At 36.2% G+C, this 19,656-nt stretch overlaps 1 protein-coding gene across 6 annotated transcripts in view; it reads right to left on the reverse strand.

Moving 5' to 3' along the window:
* The window catches only part of CACNA2D3 (calcium voltage-gated channel auxiliary subunit alpha2delta 3), a 335,791-nt gene that overhangs the window by 246,109 nt on the left and 70,026 nt on the right, over positions 1–19,656 (reverse strand). For all 6 annotated transcript variants that reach the window (XR_011338221.1, XR_011338220.1, XM_069866081.1 and 3 more), the window contains exon 3: positions 14,546–14,662. Coding sequence is in view for 4 of the 6 variants with exons in the window: in XM_069866081.1 (XP_069722182.1) it covers positions 14,546–14,662 (117 nt within the window). In the remaining 2 variants the exon portion in view is untranslated. The remainder of the gene's footprint in view (positions 1–14,545; positions 14,663–19,656) is intronic.

Raw genomic sequence — 19,656 nt, forward strand, 5'->3', positions numbered from 1 at the left:
TCCATTCAGGGATCTCTCTGGAACAGTATCTATCAGAACCCAGATATCTCCATCCCAGAAGTTTAAAAGTAGTCAGCTACAATACACGTTCATTGAAAAAGTTTGGATACATCCTCTATCCAAATAAGGAGTTAGAAGTTCTGGAACACCAGACAAAACACCACCAAGAACCTCACTAGCCCTGGGTTCAAGAAATGGAGATTTTTTCAGTCAATTTCCCAGAATAAACTCCTTGGCATCCTTCACACTGCCTACCAAAGTTCACTCAGGAGGGCCAAACATAAAATCACGTTCTTAAAAATTCTTAGGAGCCTTTTATTTTTTAAAAGTCCCAAACTTATGCAGGGTTACAACAAAGGAACCTATCCAACTTGTTAGCAAACAGCTCTGTACCACCAGTATCGTGCAGTTCCTTAACAAGAGGGAGCCAGCACACAGTTGTCTGAGTATACAAAGACTGCTGCTAGTACTTTCTGGAGAATCCTGTATGGTTGTGGCTGTTTTATTTAATTCACTTTGGCTCCCTAAGAAGTAATAAGTAAAAAAACAAATAAAGATTTCAGAATATATTCTATGAGCTACCAGGATAAAATAATCATCTGCACAGATGCTTTAACAGCACTGAAAGAGCCAGTTCCATCATAAACATGGAAACCATTCCAATTTCAATTTCACATCAAGTGCTAATAGAGGACTTCAGAGCAGGTGTCTGTGACACAGCCAGTGCTGCCCTGGTTTCAGAGAGATTTGCCTTCCAAGGAGGCTCCCTTTCATTCATAAATCCCTTACCCAGAGGGGACTTCCTAGCCCTGAATTTGCAAATTTTGTCCTTTAATACAAGTGAAAAATCACAAACGCTACTGTCCCTACAGCGTGACTATGGATGTAGGCAAACAAACCAAAACCAAACAACCTGCTCCTTCAGGCGGCAGGGCAGGTGCTCATCAAAACACACAAAGATTAACATCCCAAGTGCATTCATGGAATTATCGGGAACTATGTAGAGAGAAAGTGCAGAAAGTTGTAGATTCTTCCTAGGCACGAGGGCTCGTACCAGCCGGAGAGCTCCAGAGATGGAAGAGACTACTGCTCACAAGCCACTCTTCGCAGAAGGCAGCTAATCACGGAAAGCAGCAAAGCTATGGGAGGGAATGCTAATTCTGGGCTGGTTTATTATCAGCTTGAAGTAATGAAATGAGCCAGGGTGGTATTTCATCCTCAAGGTTTAAGGTTTATTTTCAAATCCAAAGGAAATTAAGCTCAGGGATACTGTGAACTCCGACTGACAGATTTCACAAAGCTTACCCCAAAATTAATAAAGGCCTTGGTGGTATTCCTTTCTTCCTCTTTTAATTAAGCGATTTCCAGATAGAGTAGATCTGAGTATTAAAATGAAAGGATACACCAAAATCTTATTACTAGTTTTGCTGTTCTGAAACTCCAGTGAGATTTTTACCATTTCTAGAAGCTCTCTGTATTTCTCCCTAGTTTTTGTCTTGTTCTGAGCAAATATGATGCCAATTCCAGAAGATGGAGAAAGTTCTATACAGAATTAATTTCAGCTGCAATTCCTACTTCAAAGTATCTCTTTGAAGGCAGTACATGGAGCAGATTTTACATTCTCAGAACATATGCATCCCTGCATATCTACTTTGCCTGACAGTTTAAGCGAGACATTTAAATATTCTCTCTTGATTGCGGTATTTCACATTTCACCTAAGTCCCACAAAATCCTTTGCTGTTAACACTGCCCTTTATATCACACAGTACCTATCATGACACATTCCAAATTGTAAGGAACACCCACAGAGTAGAAATACTAGGCATGCCCTATGGCAAAAGTCAGATTAATTGCTAAAACGAGGAATAGATCAAAAACACTGCCTGGGGACCACTTTGCAACACTATCGCTTGCAATTGCCAAAGGCAATTGGGGGTGAGGGAGGATATGAACCCTCAAAACTATCAGTACAAGAGCACATATATTATAACAAAAGAAAACTAAAAGGCCCTCAGGTTTAAAACTAGAGCTTCATTTAAAATAAAAACTAAAAGCACAAAGCTATTATCAAATATTAAACTTGGTTTAAAAAATTGTGAATTTTTATGCGTGCACAAGAAGAGAAAGGCATTTCTAGTAAGCTTCTGATGAAGCCTGAAGGTTGAAAACTTAACTCAGTTGGCTGCTGCTGATACACGTCTTGCAAGGACCATAAGACCTCGGTCACTACTAAGTGACAGCTTATGACAATTTCTGTTACATCACTTGCATCATGGTGACATTCAATACATCGCAACACTATCTGCACTCACCTAACTAGCAACTTAAATACATTTTTTTTAAAAAATAATTATCTGTATTCCAGGATTTCACATATCTTCCTCATGTTTCTAATTAAAAGAGAAATCCTGTAAACAATGTCTTTTTATTTCATCCCCCTCCCTAAGTAAACATCAAATTTGACCATCTCTAGTGCAAAAATAAGCTCCTTGTTACTTTAAAAGGTGGCATTTCTTATGTTTTAACAACATACCTAGCTTTCTACTACCCAACATCTCAGAATACCACCATTTCTTTAAATAAAATACCTCTTTTCTGGTTTGTGCTACCTATTTTGATATCAAAAGGAATTAAAGAGAACAAATATTGGAAGTGTCATTTAGCATAAATGGGCAAGGAGGAAAAGCTGTAATGGAAGAGTACCATTTAAGACAACTGAAGCACTAAAAGAGGGCTTACCCGTGCTCCTTAAAAGAGTTGGGAAGCCCATCAGCTCTGCATCAAGATACTGAAAGTTACAACATGGAATTGAGTTCCATTTTAGTTCTTGGACATGCTGCGTGATACAAGACATTTTAACTTGTTCCAGCTTACAGCTAATAAAATAAAAATATACTTTCTTTATTCTCTTACCCTAAAACTTGAGTTGATTGAAAACTGAGGCTCACAAAAAGCCTTGAGATCCTCAGGGATCAGGAGATGGAGAAGTATGATTTTAGCAGAGTGGCTGAGAGCATTAGAAAAGCTGAGAACATCACCTCTGTCACCAATGAGATTCTATTAAGTTTACAAAGTTTAAATCAAATGTTAACTCTTATTTTACATTTATGGAGCTTTTCCTCCAGACCACAAGCATTGCCCAACTGCCAGTGGTATGAGGTCTTAGTGGAGCATATATCGTATTTTTTTAAAGAACCATACAACTGTATCCTATTACAGTATTGCCAATAACTGGGGAAGACCAAGTTTATTTACGCCGGAATTTGATAGGACAATGGAGCACCCATACTCAGAGGATGCCAAGTTATGATTCACTAAGCAGAGTCAAGGTTAGATCCAGATGCCAATAAAGATTCATTAAGTATGAAATACAATATCAGCAGTGTCTTTGTAATGACCTGATCGCTAATTTTGGCTCAGAGTACTCCAATTCCCCAATGAAAGAAAGGCAAAGGGGAACAAATTAACAGCTTTTAACCACAAATGTGATAACATGTAAGACATTTGAAAAGTTATTGGGAGCTATTTAAGAGTGAGAGTAGGCAAGTGATATACAACACTGCAACTTAATAGTGTTTACTTAGATTTTTCTTCATTTATTCCAGTGCAAAGAACAATTCATTTCTCTACTTATTTTAATGTTATTATGATTACTGCACCACAACAATTTATTGAAAACATTTGCGTCATCTAATTCATATACACTGCCAGACCAGAACACCAAAAGATTTAGCTAACACAACGGGACCTACAGAAAGGAATAAAATTCATGCAGAAGTTTTCTATTCTCAACTCTTCATAAATAAACAGCTTGAGAAAAAATTAAGTAGTAAAAAAGCAAGGCCAGATTTTCAGAAGAAGCAGAATTGCGTTGGAAGAAATACTGAGTTTGACATGTCCTTTTTAAAAGAAAATGGAAATAAAATAAATAAAACAACAACAACAAAAAAGCTTGCAAAGTTGGTAGATTAATAGTTCCGTGGTTTTATTAAATTTAACGGGCTGTTTCCAAGCCAGTAGGTTATGCTTGCTTGTCTCCCAAGAAGTTTTATAAGCAACCAATAGTGAAATCAGACTGAAAGAAATCTCGCCCTGGATAAAATTTTATGTTCTTTTACATTAGACTGAAATTTAATTTTCAGTTCACTTTATATTGCAGTGCAATTAATTTCTGGAATAACAACCACCATACCACTTTCTCATTTCACTTTTTAAAGCATTAGTGCTTTGTAACACAAACAACAGGAACCAAATAACAGACTTTTATAGCAGATAACGAAGCCATTTCTCCTCCAAAACACTTTCTTAAACTCAGTCCTCTTAGTGAGAATTCCAAGTTAACATTACAGTCTGGTCAAAGTCTTCTATAAAATGAGTTGCTCGTGCTAATAATTTCTGACTGGACAAAAATCCATATCACAATCAGTATGACTTAGCAAATATGGTAGCATTGACAGAATGAATGCAGAGAATTAATTATGCTTGGATACTATTGAAAATTATTCCTGTCACTATAAAGATCATAACTAAACCCAGTCACATTTACAGTCTGAAAAAAATCTTTTTCCTTGATGCAAGCATTAATGATAACATGCAAAATACTTTACACGATTTAAAAAAACCCAAACACTTAAAACATACTTTTTTTTTTCTTTTTAATTTGGATAACTGGGATGATAAATTTTTAGATATGGCATCACAGGTTTCTCTACACCGGAGGTTCAAACCAGCCTTTGTAGAATCACAAATTAACCTAAAGCTTAGAGATGATGATTTTTATTATCCCTTGTATTTACCTCTTCACACTGGGCATTTATATGCCATGCAAGAAGAAATGAAGCAAATCATCTCCATTGGTATCCACAAGGATTCCAGCCTTGCAAGATTTGCATGGAAAGCATGGATTTGTCTCATATGAGAGCAAAACTCCGGTAAGGGTAGGCTGCACAGAGCTTCTCTCACAGAGCTGGCACTAAATTCTCCTCAAAGGAAGCCACAATATTTATGGCTGCTTATAAATTCCATGGTCTTTGTATGAATTCTGGAAAAACACTGTGGAGTTTATATTAACACCTAGAATGCTGTGAATCCTCCTGAGTCTGTGCTCTACAACATAATCAGAATAATGTGAGATCAAGTCTCTTTATGACAGGAAGAGCTATGTTTATACCATGATTCCCAACTTTTCTGCTCTAGAATGAAGTTATTCAAAATTTTTACCATGCATAATACATGAAAGGTACCCAATTTTTTACTTAGCTCTGCAATTTTAGGGTTCAAAAGCCTCATCGAACCTGGCCTTGAACACCCCCCAGGGATGGGGTATCCATGACTTCTCTAGGCAACCTGTGCCAGAGCCTCACTACCCTCACAGTAAAAAATTTCTTCCCAATATCTAATCCAAATCTCCCCTCTCTCAGCTTAAAATCATTCCTCCTCATCCTGCCCCTTCCCTTACTGATCAAGAGCCTCTCTCCAGCTTTCCTGGCACCCCTTTCAGTGCTGGAAGCTGCTCTAAGGTCTCACCAGAGCCTTCTCTTCTCCAGGCTGAACAACCCCAACTCCCTCAGTCTGTCCTCAGATGGGAGGTGCTCCAGCCCTCGGATCACCCTCGTAGCCTCCTCTGAAGAGAAAATAATGTATAATTTTTTAAATATTATGAAACAGTTCTTTGGAAAAATCTCTTTTAAAAGCATAGCATTCATCAAATAGCTTAAGCTCAGCTCTTCATGATGTCTACAGAACCACAGCAATGAGTCTACACCACCATCCAGATAACGTCGGCACGCAAGACAATGAAACCTCTCTCCAGTGGTCATCAGCGTATGCTGAAGAACAAAACTTGAACAGGAGAAAATCATGATGCTTTGCAGTCTGTTTGTTTGTTCTCTTTTTTTAATGGGTTTGGGGCTTTGCTGTTTGTTTTTTTTGTTGTTGCTGGAGGGGGTTTTGAGAGCATATTTGGGTTTGGTTCTTTTTGTTCAGTAAACCATTCCATCTTACAGCGTTCTCTTTAATGGGCTTCTTGAGTTAAAGGTTGTCCATCAGCATATTAATTAGCCACCTATGGACTCATCTTCTACGAATTAATCCGAACCTTTACTGAATGTCAGGCAAAAAATAAAGATCAAGAGGTTAGTGATTTAATTTCTACATCATGAGCGTGGAATTATCTAAAAGCAAAAGGAAAATAACCATTCCCTTTTCTATAATGATTCATAGTGACATTTAAATGAAAATTGCTTAATTCTCAAATCAAGGCAGTATTTCCATTTTTATGTCAAAAATATTTGCATTAAAATAAGATAATTTAGTTGTCTTAGACCAATCTCAAAAATAACACTGTAGTAATACTTTTCAAGTGTAAAAATGTAAAACTCCATAAATATCCATAGACATAACACAATTAAGATAAATGCAAAATTAATGACTCTAGAATTAGTAATTTACTGGCACATTTACAAAGAGCTAAATTACCATCTCGCCAGCAGATATAGGAAACGAGTGTTTAAAATATGATTTTCCTCGCAAAACTCAGTTTTTTGAACATAATGATAAATTACAATATAAGCTAATCTTTTCTTAATTACAGATTTTTTTTTTCTAGTCTGTTCAGTGTGTTAAGGAAGACAAAGCCCCCTCACCGTGCTAGCCCCAAGGGGCACCAAACCCAAAAACTCCCCCTATCAAATAAAGGGAGGTATAAACTAGCAAATAAAGAATGCTGTCCCTTAAAGCATCCCTTCACGGTGCCAAAGATTTACCATTTAAAGTGGGTTTAAATACTGTCTCATGCTCACACATAAGAATTAGTGAACTAATCTCAGATATCCCACAAATCTTTCCTGTCACGTATAAGTTGTCCTGTAATCCTTTTGGGGAGGCTGCAGAGCCCATGCTATGAATGACCTGGGCAGGGTGACGATCCAAGAAATCTGTAAGGTTTTTTTGCAGCACAGCTTGCTTATCCAATTCCAGCTTATTTTCAAAACAAAGACCCACAGGTACAGAGCAGTTGCTTCTTTGGGTTTTTTTTTTCATATGATGTTTTTGTTGCATTTCTTTCATGGCACTGAAATGACCCATCAGAAATACAGCGCACAAGATTTTTCTGTAATGTAGTATTTCTGCACTGTTTTATGTCACAATGATTGCTGTAATTTAACCTTTATAATAAAAAAACAGACTCATCAATAAAACTTCAATCTATAAGATTAGTTTAGAACTGTTTATTTCTTCCATGAAACACCTTTTTTGTTATGGTTTACTGAAACAGTTTGATATCCTGGAGTACTTGCACAGCACTGCCAGAAGCAATCATCCAAAATACACTGTCCTAGCTTAAAGGACAGAGAAATGAGTTTGACCCAAGAATACACAGCTATATCCATTTATATGGACAGTAAAATAAGTTACAAAAAATAAGTTATAAAGTGTTCCCTATAAATTATTGTTTGTTCCCTTTTGTGTTACTAACTTTAAAACCTATACCAAGGTTAATGTGAAATAATTAGATGGTACTGAAATAAAGATGCTACCTGAAATAAACGACTGCACTGCTGTTCTTGCTACAGTTAAAGCGTCAAAGACAAAATACCAAATGGCACAACGCTTAAGAAGGAGACACCTGAATATGAGCTACAGGATGTTCTTCCATCTAAATGTAAAATATCACAAAAACTCACCAAAATAAAAAAAAACACACCTTCCTTTAAAATGCACGTTGAACAGCAAGTGGAACAATGCAACTATTTTTGTTAAAATAATTAATGTTGTCATAAAATATTAAAATATGCTAACACTCTGAAATGGCGATAAGCAGCAAGGATACACCAGGCCAATTTATCCTACTTCATTCTTCAAAAACTACTTTACTGTTTTCTTCCTGCTGTGTGGAAAGCTATTTTATGTTGATGGCAAAGACTGAATGTTATGTGCTTTTGCAATGAAGTCTAATACAAGAATTACTCTGTGAAGTGGTTGGTTTGATTTCCCTCCCTGCCTGTATTTTCAGATAAGTGTTCTATATTTGAATGCACTATCTTTAAATAGTTTTCACTTCTTTTCTCAGCACAGAAGATGAAACCATCATAATAGTCTCCGGCAGCATATGTTATTAAGTGTTCTCTACAAGTCTTTATTTTCCTCCCTTTTTTCTTAAGAGTATTTCTTCTTTTTTCTAAATTTGAACTTCCAAAATAAATTCAATAAATTTCCTAAGATGGGCAAAACTGTGCAGACTTTTTTTTTTTAAACATACAAACAGGTCAGAGTTTTAAAAAGAGCAGGAATTCAAAGCATATTTCCAGTCGCTTCATTTTTTATTTCAAGCTGGATCAAGACAATGAAAGCTTCAATTTTGCAGAGCCATAAAAGCCTACTTTTAGATAGGAGAACTTCCCAGATAGTGTGTGCGTGTGTATGTATACCTGAATCTCTTACACAGTATCAACATGATGCTCCTCCCTCAAAACACATACCTAGCGAGTTCATACTTTTCCTCTAACACATATTAGTGCTCAGGTTGAAAAAAGAAAATTCATCCTAAGCAGAGGAAAAAAAAAAAGGTTGATTTACAAAATTCTTTTGATGTAATTAGAGTCTTCACAACAAAGAAATTTCTGAACTGTTGAAAATAAATAACTTTCATCTGCTGCTTAGTATTTACCATTTTTCTTTTCATTCTATGGAAGTTACACAGTGAGAAACTCAGTATGCATGAGAAAAAGTAACCGAGTTTTTCAGGTTCTGCCTCTCCCCTCACCCCACATAAAGAATAGTTTTCTGTAGACTCACCTCACTTGGATTGTAGGACATGTAAGAGTTCAATAAAGCTTTAATCGATGCACTTGCTCTCCTTGCTATGATTCAGGGAGGTCTACCGACAAAATCCCTAACTTCCATTAAGCCTATCTATTCCATTACACAGGTAGTACAGGTACAAGATAAACTGATTGTACCTTTTCCCTTCATTCCTTTTGTGCCTGAGGACAGTTCGGGCACTCCTGCTGCAGCTACGTGATGGGAAAGAAGGCCACGGCTAAGAGAAGCCTACCTAGGCTCCAATACAAAGGAACTTACTTTCTTCTTTCAGAATTCATAGCAATATCTATTAAAAATACATATATTTCCTTGAGAAACTCAAAGAACTGGAAAAAAGCAAATAAGCAGCGTGGGATCTACCTGATCTGCACTACAATGGTTTGACTAACAACTCATTTGTCCAAGATCTTAACTTGCACATAGTTGACAAAAGCAACCCGTAATTCCAATGGCAATAAACAAGAAAAGTATTTGCTGTACCTTTAAATAGCCTTCAAACTATAACTGTCAAGGTTATGTACTATGCTAGAGAGTGCTCCACTGTCAGTTGACTACTAGTCATCTTCTTATTTTCCAGTGAAGTCTAATTTGCCAAAAAGTAAGTAAAGGTCTTAATGCCTTTAGAACAGAAATACATTCCTTACACATAAAGGAGATCAGTGGCACTATGAGCAAAATTAAAGAGATACCAGAAGTAACTGGCAACAATTACGGTTAAAAATACTAAATGCGAACACAAAAATATTGCTGAAAACTTTTAATTTGTTGGCAGTAATTAACACAATCATAGCCATTTATACATTATGTCTTTCTTCTGTCATTTAAGGCTATTTATAGTGGCACTGGATTGCTTCACTGTCATTTCCTTCCACCCACAACCATTTATAATATCTTCCTCCAGAAATTTTATGAACTTAATGGTATTTTCTTTTCCATTTCCATCTTCTGATAAAAAAGCAGCTGTTCTACTAAATTAAAAAATATAATCAGGGGTCAGAATCCCACCCATTGAGCTGCACAATTTGTAAGAGTGCCTGTTGATACTCATTTTTCTTCCTTCTAATTCTGAAGATGGAAATTAGCTCAATGACAGAACAAAGCAGAGAGTGAAAAAGTGCTCTCAAGAATGCCGTTCCCAATCTAGCGTTGATCAAAATCATAGAAAATCAGAATAAAAACAGTGTAATAAAATACACAGTGGACATTGAAGATGACACTGTATATTTATAAGTCAGGAAAAAAACCCAAACCAACCACACTAAACAGATCCAAAAAAACCAAACAACAACAAAAAAATGACAACTCCCCCCCCCCAATTCAAAACTCACCCAGAACATTCCTCACTGTTGCCTCAATTTTTCTTTAGGCACTACAGGAAGACACTATTTTTCACTTCATTTTAAATAAAAACCTTTTGATTGATAAGGACCACCTATTTACCAGTATTTGCTTGGAATTACATGGATGCAGTATGTGTAGTTTAATACTTTGCTTACATATGTGTGTACCTATAGATTCAAAGATCAATAATAAATTACATTTGTTGATTTTACACATATAAAACCCCAAATGTGCATAAAGATACGTACCCATACATCCATACTCTCAGATACTAAAATGTGCAAGCCAAATACGTATATGAATAAGCACAAACATTTCAAACACATATGTTACACTTAAACTGAGAGTAACCAGCATCATCCTAGTAGCATCCAAAAAGAGTTTGAAGACTGGTGTAAAAATAACTGGTGGAAAAGCCAACAAATTCATTTCTCTTCATTGCAAATGTTTATTAAATGTAAATGCTCATATTCTACTCCTCGGAAGGACATTTGACAGCATGTGGAAATTCATGATAAAAAGCTTTAAAGTCCCAGGTTTCTCTAGATAAACCCCACTGGCTTACTGATGCATGCATGCACTGAAATTGAATTACTGTACAACAGCAATTACTTTTCACAGTACAGTTATAATGAGAATCAGCTTCACAATGAGCACCAGGTAGCTACAGAATGCAAAGTTAATAAAAAAAGAAATCTTTTATTTGCATTTTCTGCTGCAGCAATGATGTTTGCCTTAAAGAAAGAATAATCCTTAAGACTTGAATTGCCATCTTGCCAGTAAATCAACAATCAGTTTTACAGGATTCTCTTTGCTTGCAAAGAAACACTAATGAAAATAAGAAATACAGCTGCATAGCTGAAGTTCTCGTAATAGCTTTTTTAATATTCCCTAATAACTTATTATTGTTTCATTTTACTTTCTTTTCCACATCCCCATTCCCTTGATTTTTCCCTATCACAGCAATAACTAGGAAAAGTAAAAGCACCAAAAGCATAATTTTAAATTCCATTTCTCTTTTACCGCCTAGTTTGTTGCAGCAGTCATTTGTTACTCAGCATTATGTCCTCGTGCTCTCTTCTCCTTCAGTTTCAAATAAGTGGAGTCACTAAAGCATTATAAAATCTCCTAATTTTTTTTTAATTTCTATTTAAATCTCTGGCTAACTTCAATTTCAGACTCATCAAGCACATTTCCTTAGTGAAATTACTAATAGCCCAGGAAAAGCAACTGATGGAATAGCACAAGTGACAGTGGACCACACAAGGCTCTCAAAAGGGATTATTTGGGTTTGGTTGCAAAATAAAACCCATTGCTGAACAACTCAGGCAAAATTTCCACTTATGCCACCGTACAGGCAATAAATTTTTTCCCAACTTGAATGCTATAGCCTTCAAAGTGAACAGAAACAGCTACAAGTGTCACAAGAACAAAGCATCAGTGACAGAATCAAAACCACTCTTCAGCGGTTTGAGCTTAAATCAAGTCACAAATATTTCAAAATAAAAGATGAAGTTGCCCCTCAGAAATCCAATCAAGTATTAGGGAGGAAATGGTTAACAAGAACATCCTGAACTGACATAAATCTAAAGTAAATAGTGAACACTGGGGAGGGAGATGGGAAGGGAGAAAAGGTGCTTGGAAGGGTTTCCATCAGTAAGTAGTTTACAAAAGGTTATATAATTGGTTTAGCACTTTCAGTATTCCATTTATTTTATGTATCTGACAGCACAAAAATAGGACATTCTGTGATAGGATAATTGCATACTGAAGGGTAATTCAAACAAGGGATGAATATGATAAAAAATCGCACTGAACCAACTAATCACTATGAAAAGTGATGAGACAAAGATAAAAATTCAACCAGAATATCAAGGGGGAAGAGGGAGATGAAAGTTCAAATATGATTAGTTGCTTTGAACAAATTAATGTGTCTTAACACAAAGTAAAACAAAAAAATTTGAAGGCCTTTCCAGGCCATCTTATTTCAATATTTCCAGGTCTTTCTTCTTGGCTTTTTCTACAAATTAAATATTTTGTATGCTGTGGCTTTCATAACATTTCTCTCAGATTATTACATCCATTACAACCTGAAAAAATATAGTGATTAATATGTTTTATCTAAAAAGTATTTTAAATTAAACCATGGATGTTGATGTCTACTTGAAGCTAACTTCATGAGCACTATAGGGTAACAATTTGGGGTACATTCGAACATGTTTTCTGAGCACTTGGATTAGAACCCTTGCGATGGTCGCCCATTATTTCTAGGGCTGAGAGATATTCTGCAAGGTCCCCTTTATTACTTACCCAATCATTACCACCAGCATACCCAGATTAGGACTCTGAATTCTAGGTTTCAGTGCTATTAGTACAAGTTCCCATCAAAAGCTTATAACAAAGCTCTCTTATTTCAGCAGCAAGGTGGTGTATCAATACTTTAGTCTCAGCATGGAACCGAGATCTGAAGTCCACACGAGCTCTGTAACCCCTATCATCTCTCTAGATATGAGGAGAAAATCAGCTATTACGTACCAAAGATGGAGCTCACGCAAAACTTGCACTGTACCAAAGGATTTTGTACTTATCAGGACATGAAATACTAAGCAATACTTACTACTAGAACTTAAAAAATCACTCCCTACATCTCTAGCCACCAAGGATGAGGTAGTGTAATTTTGCAAAAAAGTATACTTGATTGGAAGGTATGCTAACCCGATAATTTTTTAAATGAGGTGATCCTGTCCAACCCAAGCTTCTAGCTTCCTTTCCAAAGGAGGCTCTGGTTTTCAAGTCACTTTTCCAGCACTAAACCCCCTTCACTCAGTGTTATATGCATGGTTTAACTTCGCAAAATTTGGGTTTATTTTTACTCGGGGCATGGTAACCTACATTGGTCCTGCATTTTCTTTTTCCTTCCTTAGATAAAAACACCACCTGTATGAAGAGGTCAAACCAGTTCTAAGCACTCAAACATTAGAAGACAGTTGTTACAAAGCTCCATTTGAGAGACGAACTGCTCTTCCCCAGTTGCACTGCACACCAATAGAATAGAGATTCCCTGACCTGCAAGTGTGCAGCTTGCTGGTCACTTCTTACTCTAAATAACTGCTACTCCAAGAATGTTTTTTTCATATTATGATCTCAGGGCAAGTTTTCTCTGCTAAGGAACAAGGCTCCCCCAGAGTCAATACACTGCAGGCTCCTGTAAGATGTTGCATACATCTTAAAGAGCAGCTTTTCTCTGAAAAACAGACTGTAAAAACAGCATTGCAGGGTTCCATGTTTATTGTCTTTCTCTGCTTCCCTGCCAAGTCTGCTCAATTTACAAGCTGAAATATGTTTTACTTCGCTGCCAGCCCAGAAAATTCAACCTCTAAAACATAGCCAAATTTCTTCTTCCCTTTTACACCATAACAAATAATAAAAGGCTGAAGATAAAATTGTATCTTGAGTTACACAAATGGAACCCCTGTCCTTGGGTGATGCCTTCAGCTCCAGTTGAGACACAAAGACCTTCAACTCAATTGAGCAGTCAGACTGGGTTGAATTAGAGCAGCTGGGGGTGAATGGCATCACCATAATATTCTTAGTTTGTTGATATAAGTGATGGAACCAGAACTACTGTTACAGGCAGTCACCGAAATTTATAGCAAAGAATAATGCAAAATGAAAACTACAACAGGAAGACCTGTTATTCTTTAGGACATGATGTTACAAGGAACTATTCAGTATAATAAAGCATAGTAGTCAGAACTATTTTTATGGTAAATCTAATAGGACACTAAGGCTACTACAAAAGGATCTGAATGGAGGATAAAATAAACACACACCAAAAAAAAACCCAAAACATGAAAACCTGCAGATATACAGAAAGATCAACATTATTTAATGATCATTAACAAGTTTCCATTACAGTGATATACCTACCACCATTAAAGGAATTTTGGATTTAGTCTCATTTGAAGTATCTGCATCTTATTCTACATTTGAACTAGAGTACAGTTATTCAACTCAGAAAATGCCCTGAAATACTGTCTTTTTAATAATGAGCAGTAAAGTTAAATCTGCTTTGGTTTGATATTTTGAAATGTTTTAATGTACAACCATACATAGTTATGTATTACTGAACAGAACTGATATTTGCAAACTCACATGAGAAACAAGTAGTCCAAACCACTACACCCTCTTGCGTTTATCTGTTGATGGTATAAACAATTTATACCTATTCTCTTGAACACTGATCTTAAAATACTTCAGAACACTTTAGCAATTCCACTTCAGTGCCTTCAATTGCTAGTACAGCCCTCAGAGCAAAGCCTAAATTATATACTTATTTTTACACCATAGAATGAAATAGCAGATTGATCTGCTGCTTACCCGTACAGCCTCAGACTTTTTATGAAACATTTCTTCCATATTCTTTGCTAACTTTTTCACAAGCTGAAGGCCATCAATTTCTTCTATTGCAACATCTTTCTCATATTCTTTGTACTTCTGGAAAAAAAAAAAAGTAATGAAAAAATAATTAGGGAAAAGTTACTCACAGTGAATCACCTGAAATTTTGACAACTAATAATTAGTTCCATATTACATTTCTGCTGACATTCTTCATTTATTTCATATTTATTTGCATGACAGAAGGCTGCTTTGTGCCAAAACGCTGTCACGGGGATAGAACAAGTGGGTTAGAATCAGAACTCCACTAAGGAAATAAAATAGAAATATTTATTTTCTGTGCTGTATGACAATGATAGTTCCCCTTCACAACATTTAAATTACCCCTCCCTGCAACTGAACAACAGCCAAAAAAAAGTGGGAGAAAATCCACATATCCCATGAAAAAATCATGTCAAAACAGTGATATACTTGGCAATTTACTGCACCTTAGCAACCCCAAATACTCCTCCGCTGAACTTCCTATAGAGGTCTACTTCACAAGCCTTACATAATACTTACATTATGAATACTTCTACTGCAGTCTTTTCTAGACACTGTTAACTTTCCATGCTAAGAACCCCCTAAATAAACCACAGACTTGAGTCTTTATCTGAATGCAAGCATAAAATTATCCTTTATACAATATGGATGAGCATTGCCTTATTGTCCCTTTTCACAGTGTGAATAGCTCTCAGACTGACTAAGCGCTAAAAATATATTCAAAACAATTTTTATCCTCTATTTTCTGCATATCAATGCTTTTTTCTTTATCAGTGGTTACAATGAAGCCTGTAAGAATATAATATACAAAAAATGCATTTAATACTGAGAACATTCCTCTTTCCCATGTAATTCCACTAGAGCCTGTATTCTAGTGATGGCTCTCAGGTTAGTTATTGTTAGTTAACTATTTAAAACACAGTCATGATGAAATAATTATTACCTGTTACTGAACCCTTAACATATCTACAAAATTGTACCTCCATGATACCGCAAGGAAGATGAAAAGCATACCTGGCTCTGCTATTCCTAGTTGTATCCACTTCTATCAACTCTTCACAAAACCAAGACAATTGCTTTTATGCTGTATATAAGAGCACTTCGAGTTACTTACAAGTGTGTAAACAGTTCTTAGTATCAATCTTACACCAAGTCTGTGGGCGCCTCATGTGGAGAACAGCGCAACCATTTCTAATGAAAACTATTTCCACTCCCCATGATTCTCAGAGCCGGTAAATATCACCAGCATCAACAGGAATATTGTAATAATCCTTTAAAAGTAATGTTTGGTTTGTGTCGCATATTAGGAACTGATAAATGCCCGAGGCATATTCGTAGTCGTAAGGGGGTTGCTATTTGAGAGTTGCTTTGTCACATACTTATTTAATATACATGCATGTGCACCCAGACTAAAACCATTTTCAGATGTTCAAGTTTCAATGTCTTAAATGCAAAATGCAATTACCAAAACATACACTTTTGATTAAATCATCAACTTTTCATTTCAATTAATATCTTGCCCAGTTGAAAGGTTGTGCTACGTGTTGCTGGAACTGTTGAAACTTCCTTCAGCCTCTCTTCCATGTAAGTCCTAACAGTGACTCCCTTTGGTGCAGAAGCATTTAAGTGCCACATGACTTAATTGGCTTATTGGAACTCTTTTAATTCTATATTTGATATGTCCTGACAATCAAAGTTAATAATGAGTCTGCAGTGCTGCAGAAAGCTTACAGCTAATACAATTTGCAGCTCTTAATGTGTTTTATTTAATTACAGAGCCAAAAGCTATGTCAGTCTTAAACTGACATTCTTAGTCAACTCTTAACCCCTAGACCTATGGATTTCTTCACCAATGTTGACTTTCCTACCTAAAGTAACCTTGGATTTTTAGGTTAAGTTCTTTCAGAGCGTAGATATCAGAAGATTTATAATAAAGCACATTTTTATGCATCAAGAAAAATTTGGTTTTCTTTCACTAATCCACTTCTCATTGCAGTCTAAAAGTAAAGCTCACATTCTTTATTTTATGCTCTTCTCATTGGATAATATATTTTATTTATAAGTCATTAACACTGCTGCATGAAATTTGAAATGAATGGCATTGATTCAGGGTGCCTACTCCCTTTTATACTTCCTGAGGTTTGGTTTCTTTTAATTATAAAACCCCAAACCTATAATTTGCATGGAGCGAACTGACAGCGTAGTCACACTAGGTGCTGCCTTACACCATTAACATTTCGGTTGAATTTAAAGGAACTATGCACAGAACAGGGCTTTCCACTCACTGACACGTGACTGTTAGGGGTTTTTTTAATCAAAACCCTAAGTATAAATTGCTATTGATTTGGAAAATCTATCACAGCATTTTATAACAGAGTATTATTTTAAACCAATTTCCATGTTAAAGTTGATGGGACATGAACTGTGAAAGTTCAAACTTTGTGTGGCTCGAGCTCTTACTAGCATACATCCCTTCTGAAAATGAAAGATGGTAGAGCAATTCCCAGCAGAAGATTTAAAAACGTACAGCACAGCTCCTGAATGCCTCATCAGAAGCAAGAGGTCGCTAAGTATATAAGCACTGTTGAAACAATCCTGAATTTGAAGCCAAATAAAAAGCAGCCTCCAGAATTACATGTGCATGTGAGTGGGAGTCTGAGCTTTTCCACTGAGCAGAAGGGTATTCAGATGGCACTACCACAGCAGAGATCTCAAATACAGATGGTGGACTCCTCCGATAGGCTCGTCTGTGAAACTCTCCTTAAAGCTTTTGTATTTTCCCATTATCACACTGACCCTATTGCGGTGTGGGTTTTTTAAACTGGAGTGCTGCCTTTATCACGTTATTTGATCCTCCTTACCCTACAATGTATTCAATTGAGCAAACTTTAAAAGTCTTAACAAAACAAGCAACGTTAAGAGATGGTTTTATTTTGTCATTGATGGTTGGTGAGCATTTATAAACAAAAATATTTCACTTCAGTCAGTATTTAATTCTTCACTCCGAGCTCTAAAGAATTTATAGAAAGATATCAAGTTATAAACTCAGTCACAACACCTAATGTCACACAACACTTCATAACTACAAAAAGAACACACTCTCTTGGTTACTTTTCCAGTGCCCTGCCCAACAGACCACAAATAACTAAGTTCAGGTTGATCTGTATGGAAAGATGAGTCACAATGGCATACTTCTCCTCACCTTGACATTAGAGAACTCCTTGATAATTGCTAGTTTGTGTTACACCACATTACACACTCCTATTAACCTTTACTGAACCTCTTTGTGTTGATGAAATCCATCAGCAATGACCAGTGTGACGGCACACACTTCTTCCTGCAGAGAAATTTTTATTCACTTCATCAAATGACTCCAAGGAGCTCTACATTAGCCTGTCACATTTGACTCTTGCCAGACACTGGTGTCTAAGAAACTCCTGTGGCTTCAAACTCCCATTTGGTTACCTCAAAATACACTCTGAAATACAAAATATTGAAATATTTTTTGCATATTATAGTAATGTGATTAGCTACTCAAAGCTGTATATTATAGCTAGGATCAGCTATCCTATGAAATTTGTTATCATCAGCAGACTTGACAAGCATAGTTACTGCTTTCCTTGCAAAATAATTCACACATAATCTAAGTACGTTACAGTAATTGCGAGGGCATTATACCCCCAACCTATTTAATCTTCACAAAGATATTTACTTCTGACCTATTTTTACCTCATTGCTACACGCAAGTACTACAAAAGCAGATGAATTAAAGCATTGAGCTGAATGATAATCAAAACCAAACAACACAATTCCTGCTTTAGTAATATTCCTCTGCCATGCCCGTGAAGTGCATCCACCAAGATATCTCCCCATACATTTGCACAGCTAGATATGTACAGGTAGAGCACAAACAGCAATAGCAGGAACTGTCTTGAATATACACCCAGTTAAAGCAGCTGAGCTAGTACGGAAAGATAGAAGCTAGTCTACACTATATAGTATTTCTCATCACAAATAAAATTGGTAAGCAGCAGTCATGTTGATGATGCGTAAACTATAATATTCTCAAATAAATAGATAAGAAAACACACTCCAAGATAGTCAAAAGCTTGCTCCCCAGGACTAATTCAGTATTTGAAATTTTACTTGAAGGGGTTAATAAGTCTCCACTTAAACAACTATCACCAAAAATGAGTGATCCAAATAACAATCTAGTAGGGAGATCTGATTCAAATGATTCAAAGCAGTCGAACAGAGGTCAGGAATACAATCCTCTCTTTCCCTTAAATACAGTTGTTTTGAGTCAAGGGCTAACCAGACTAACAAAAAACATTAGAGAAGGTTTGCCTTGCTGCTGTCTCCAGCATCCAGTGGAAGAGGCCAGAGGGCTTCAGACTCTTGCAAGAGAGTGCCTGCTCACCATCTTTAACGACTGCAAACTCAATCATATTGAAGATGGTCGAAAAAGTTAATTACAGTCTTGTAAATACTTTTTGACATGTGAAGCATCTTCACAGGCCAGCATGGGTGTTTTAAGATACAGTTACCAAGAGTATTAAAATCTGCCTTAAATATATTTTACAGAAACTATCTAATTATACGTGACTTGGCTTCTCTTTTAGAGAAGAACATAAAACCCTCATTTAAACCAAAGAACAACATTCTGCAACTGCCTTAGAGCCTCTTTTTTTTTCCATAAAAATGTACTTCATACTCTTGAAAACTCACTACAGTATTTAACATTAACTGCTTTAAACAATGAACAAAAAACCCCAATAAGTATTAATCTACAGAATACACAATATGACCCAGAGGGTCATCCATCCATGGCAAATTCATCACTATATTTTCAAGTGAAAGCAAGTATATTGGAGACATATACACCTAATCTGGTCCTTACAAAAGTCTGAGGAAATGTGAGAATGCAGTCCTTCCATCCAGGATAGTTATTCCAAATCACTGAAGATTCAGAAATAGGGAAATTGACAACTTACTATTTTCACCAGTTTCTCAGCTGGTAGGAGATACAAGATTTTCTTTTGTACACCAGC

Source organism: Phaenicophaeus curvirostris, chromosome 11 (genome assembly GCF_032191515.1).
Source record: "Phaenicophaeus curvirostris isolate KB17595 chromosome 11, BPBGC_Pcur_1.0, whole genome shotgun sequence".
Taxonomy (NCBI): Eukaryota; Metazoa; Chordata; class Aves; order Cuculiformes; family Cuculidae; genus Phaenicophaeus; species Phaenicophaeus curvirostris.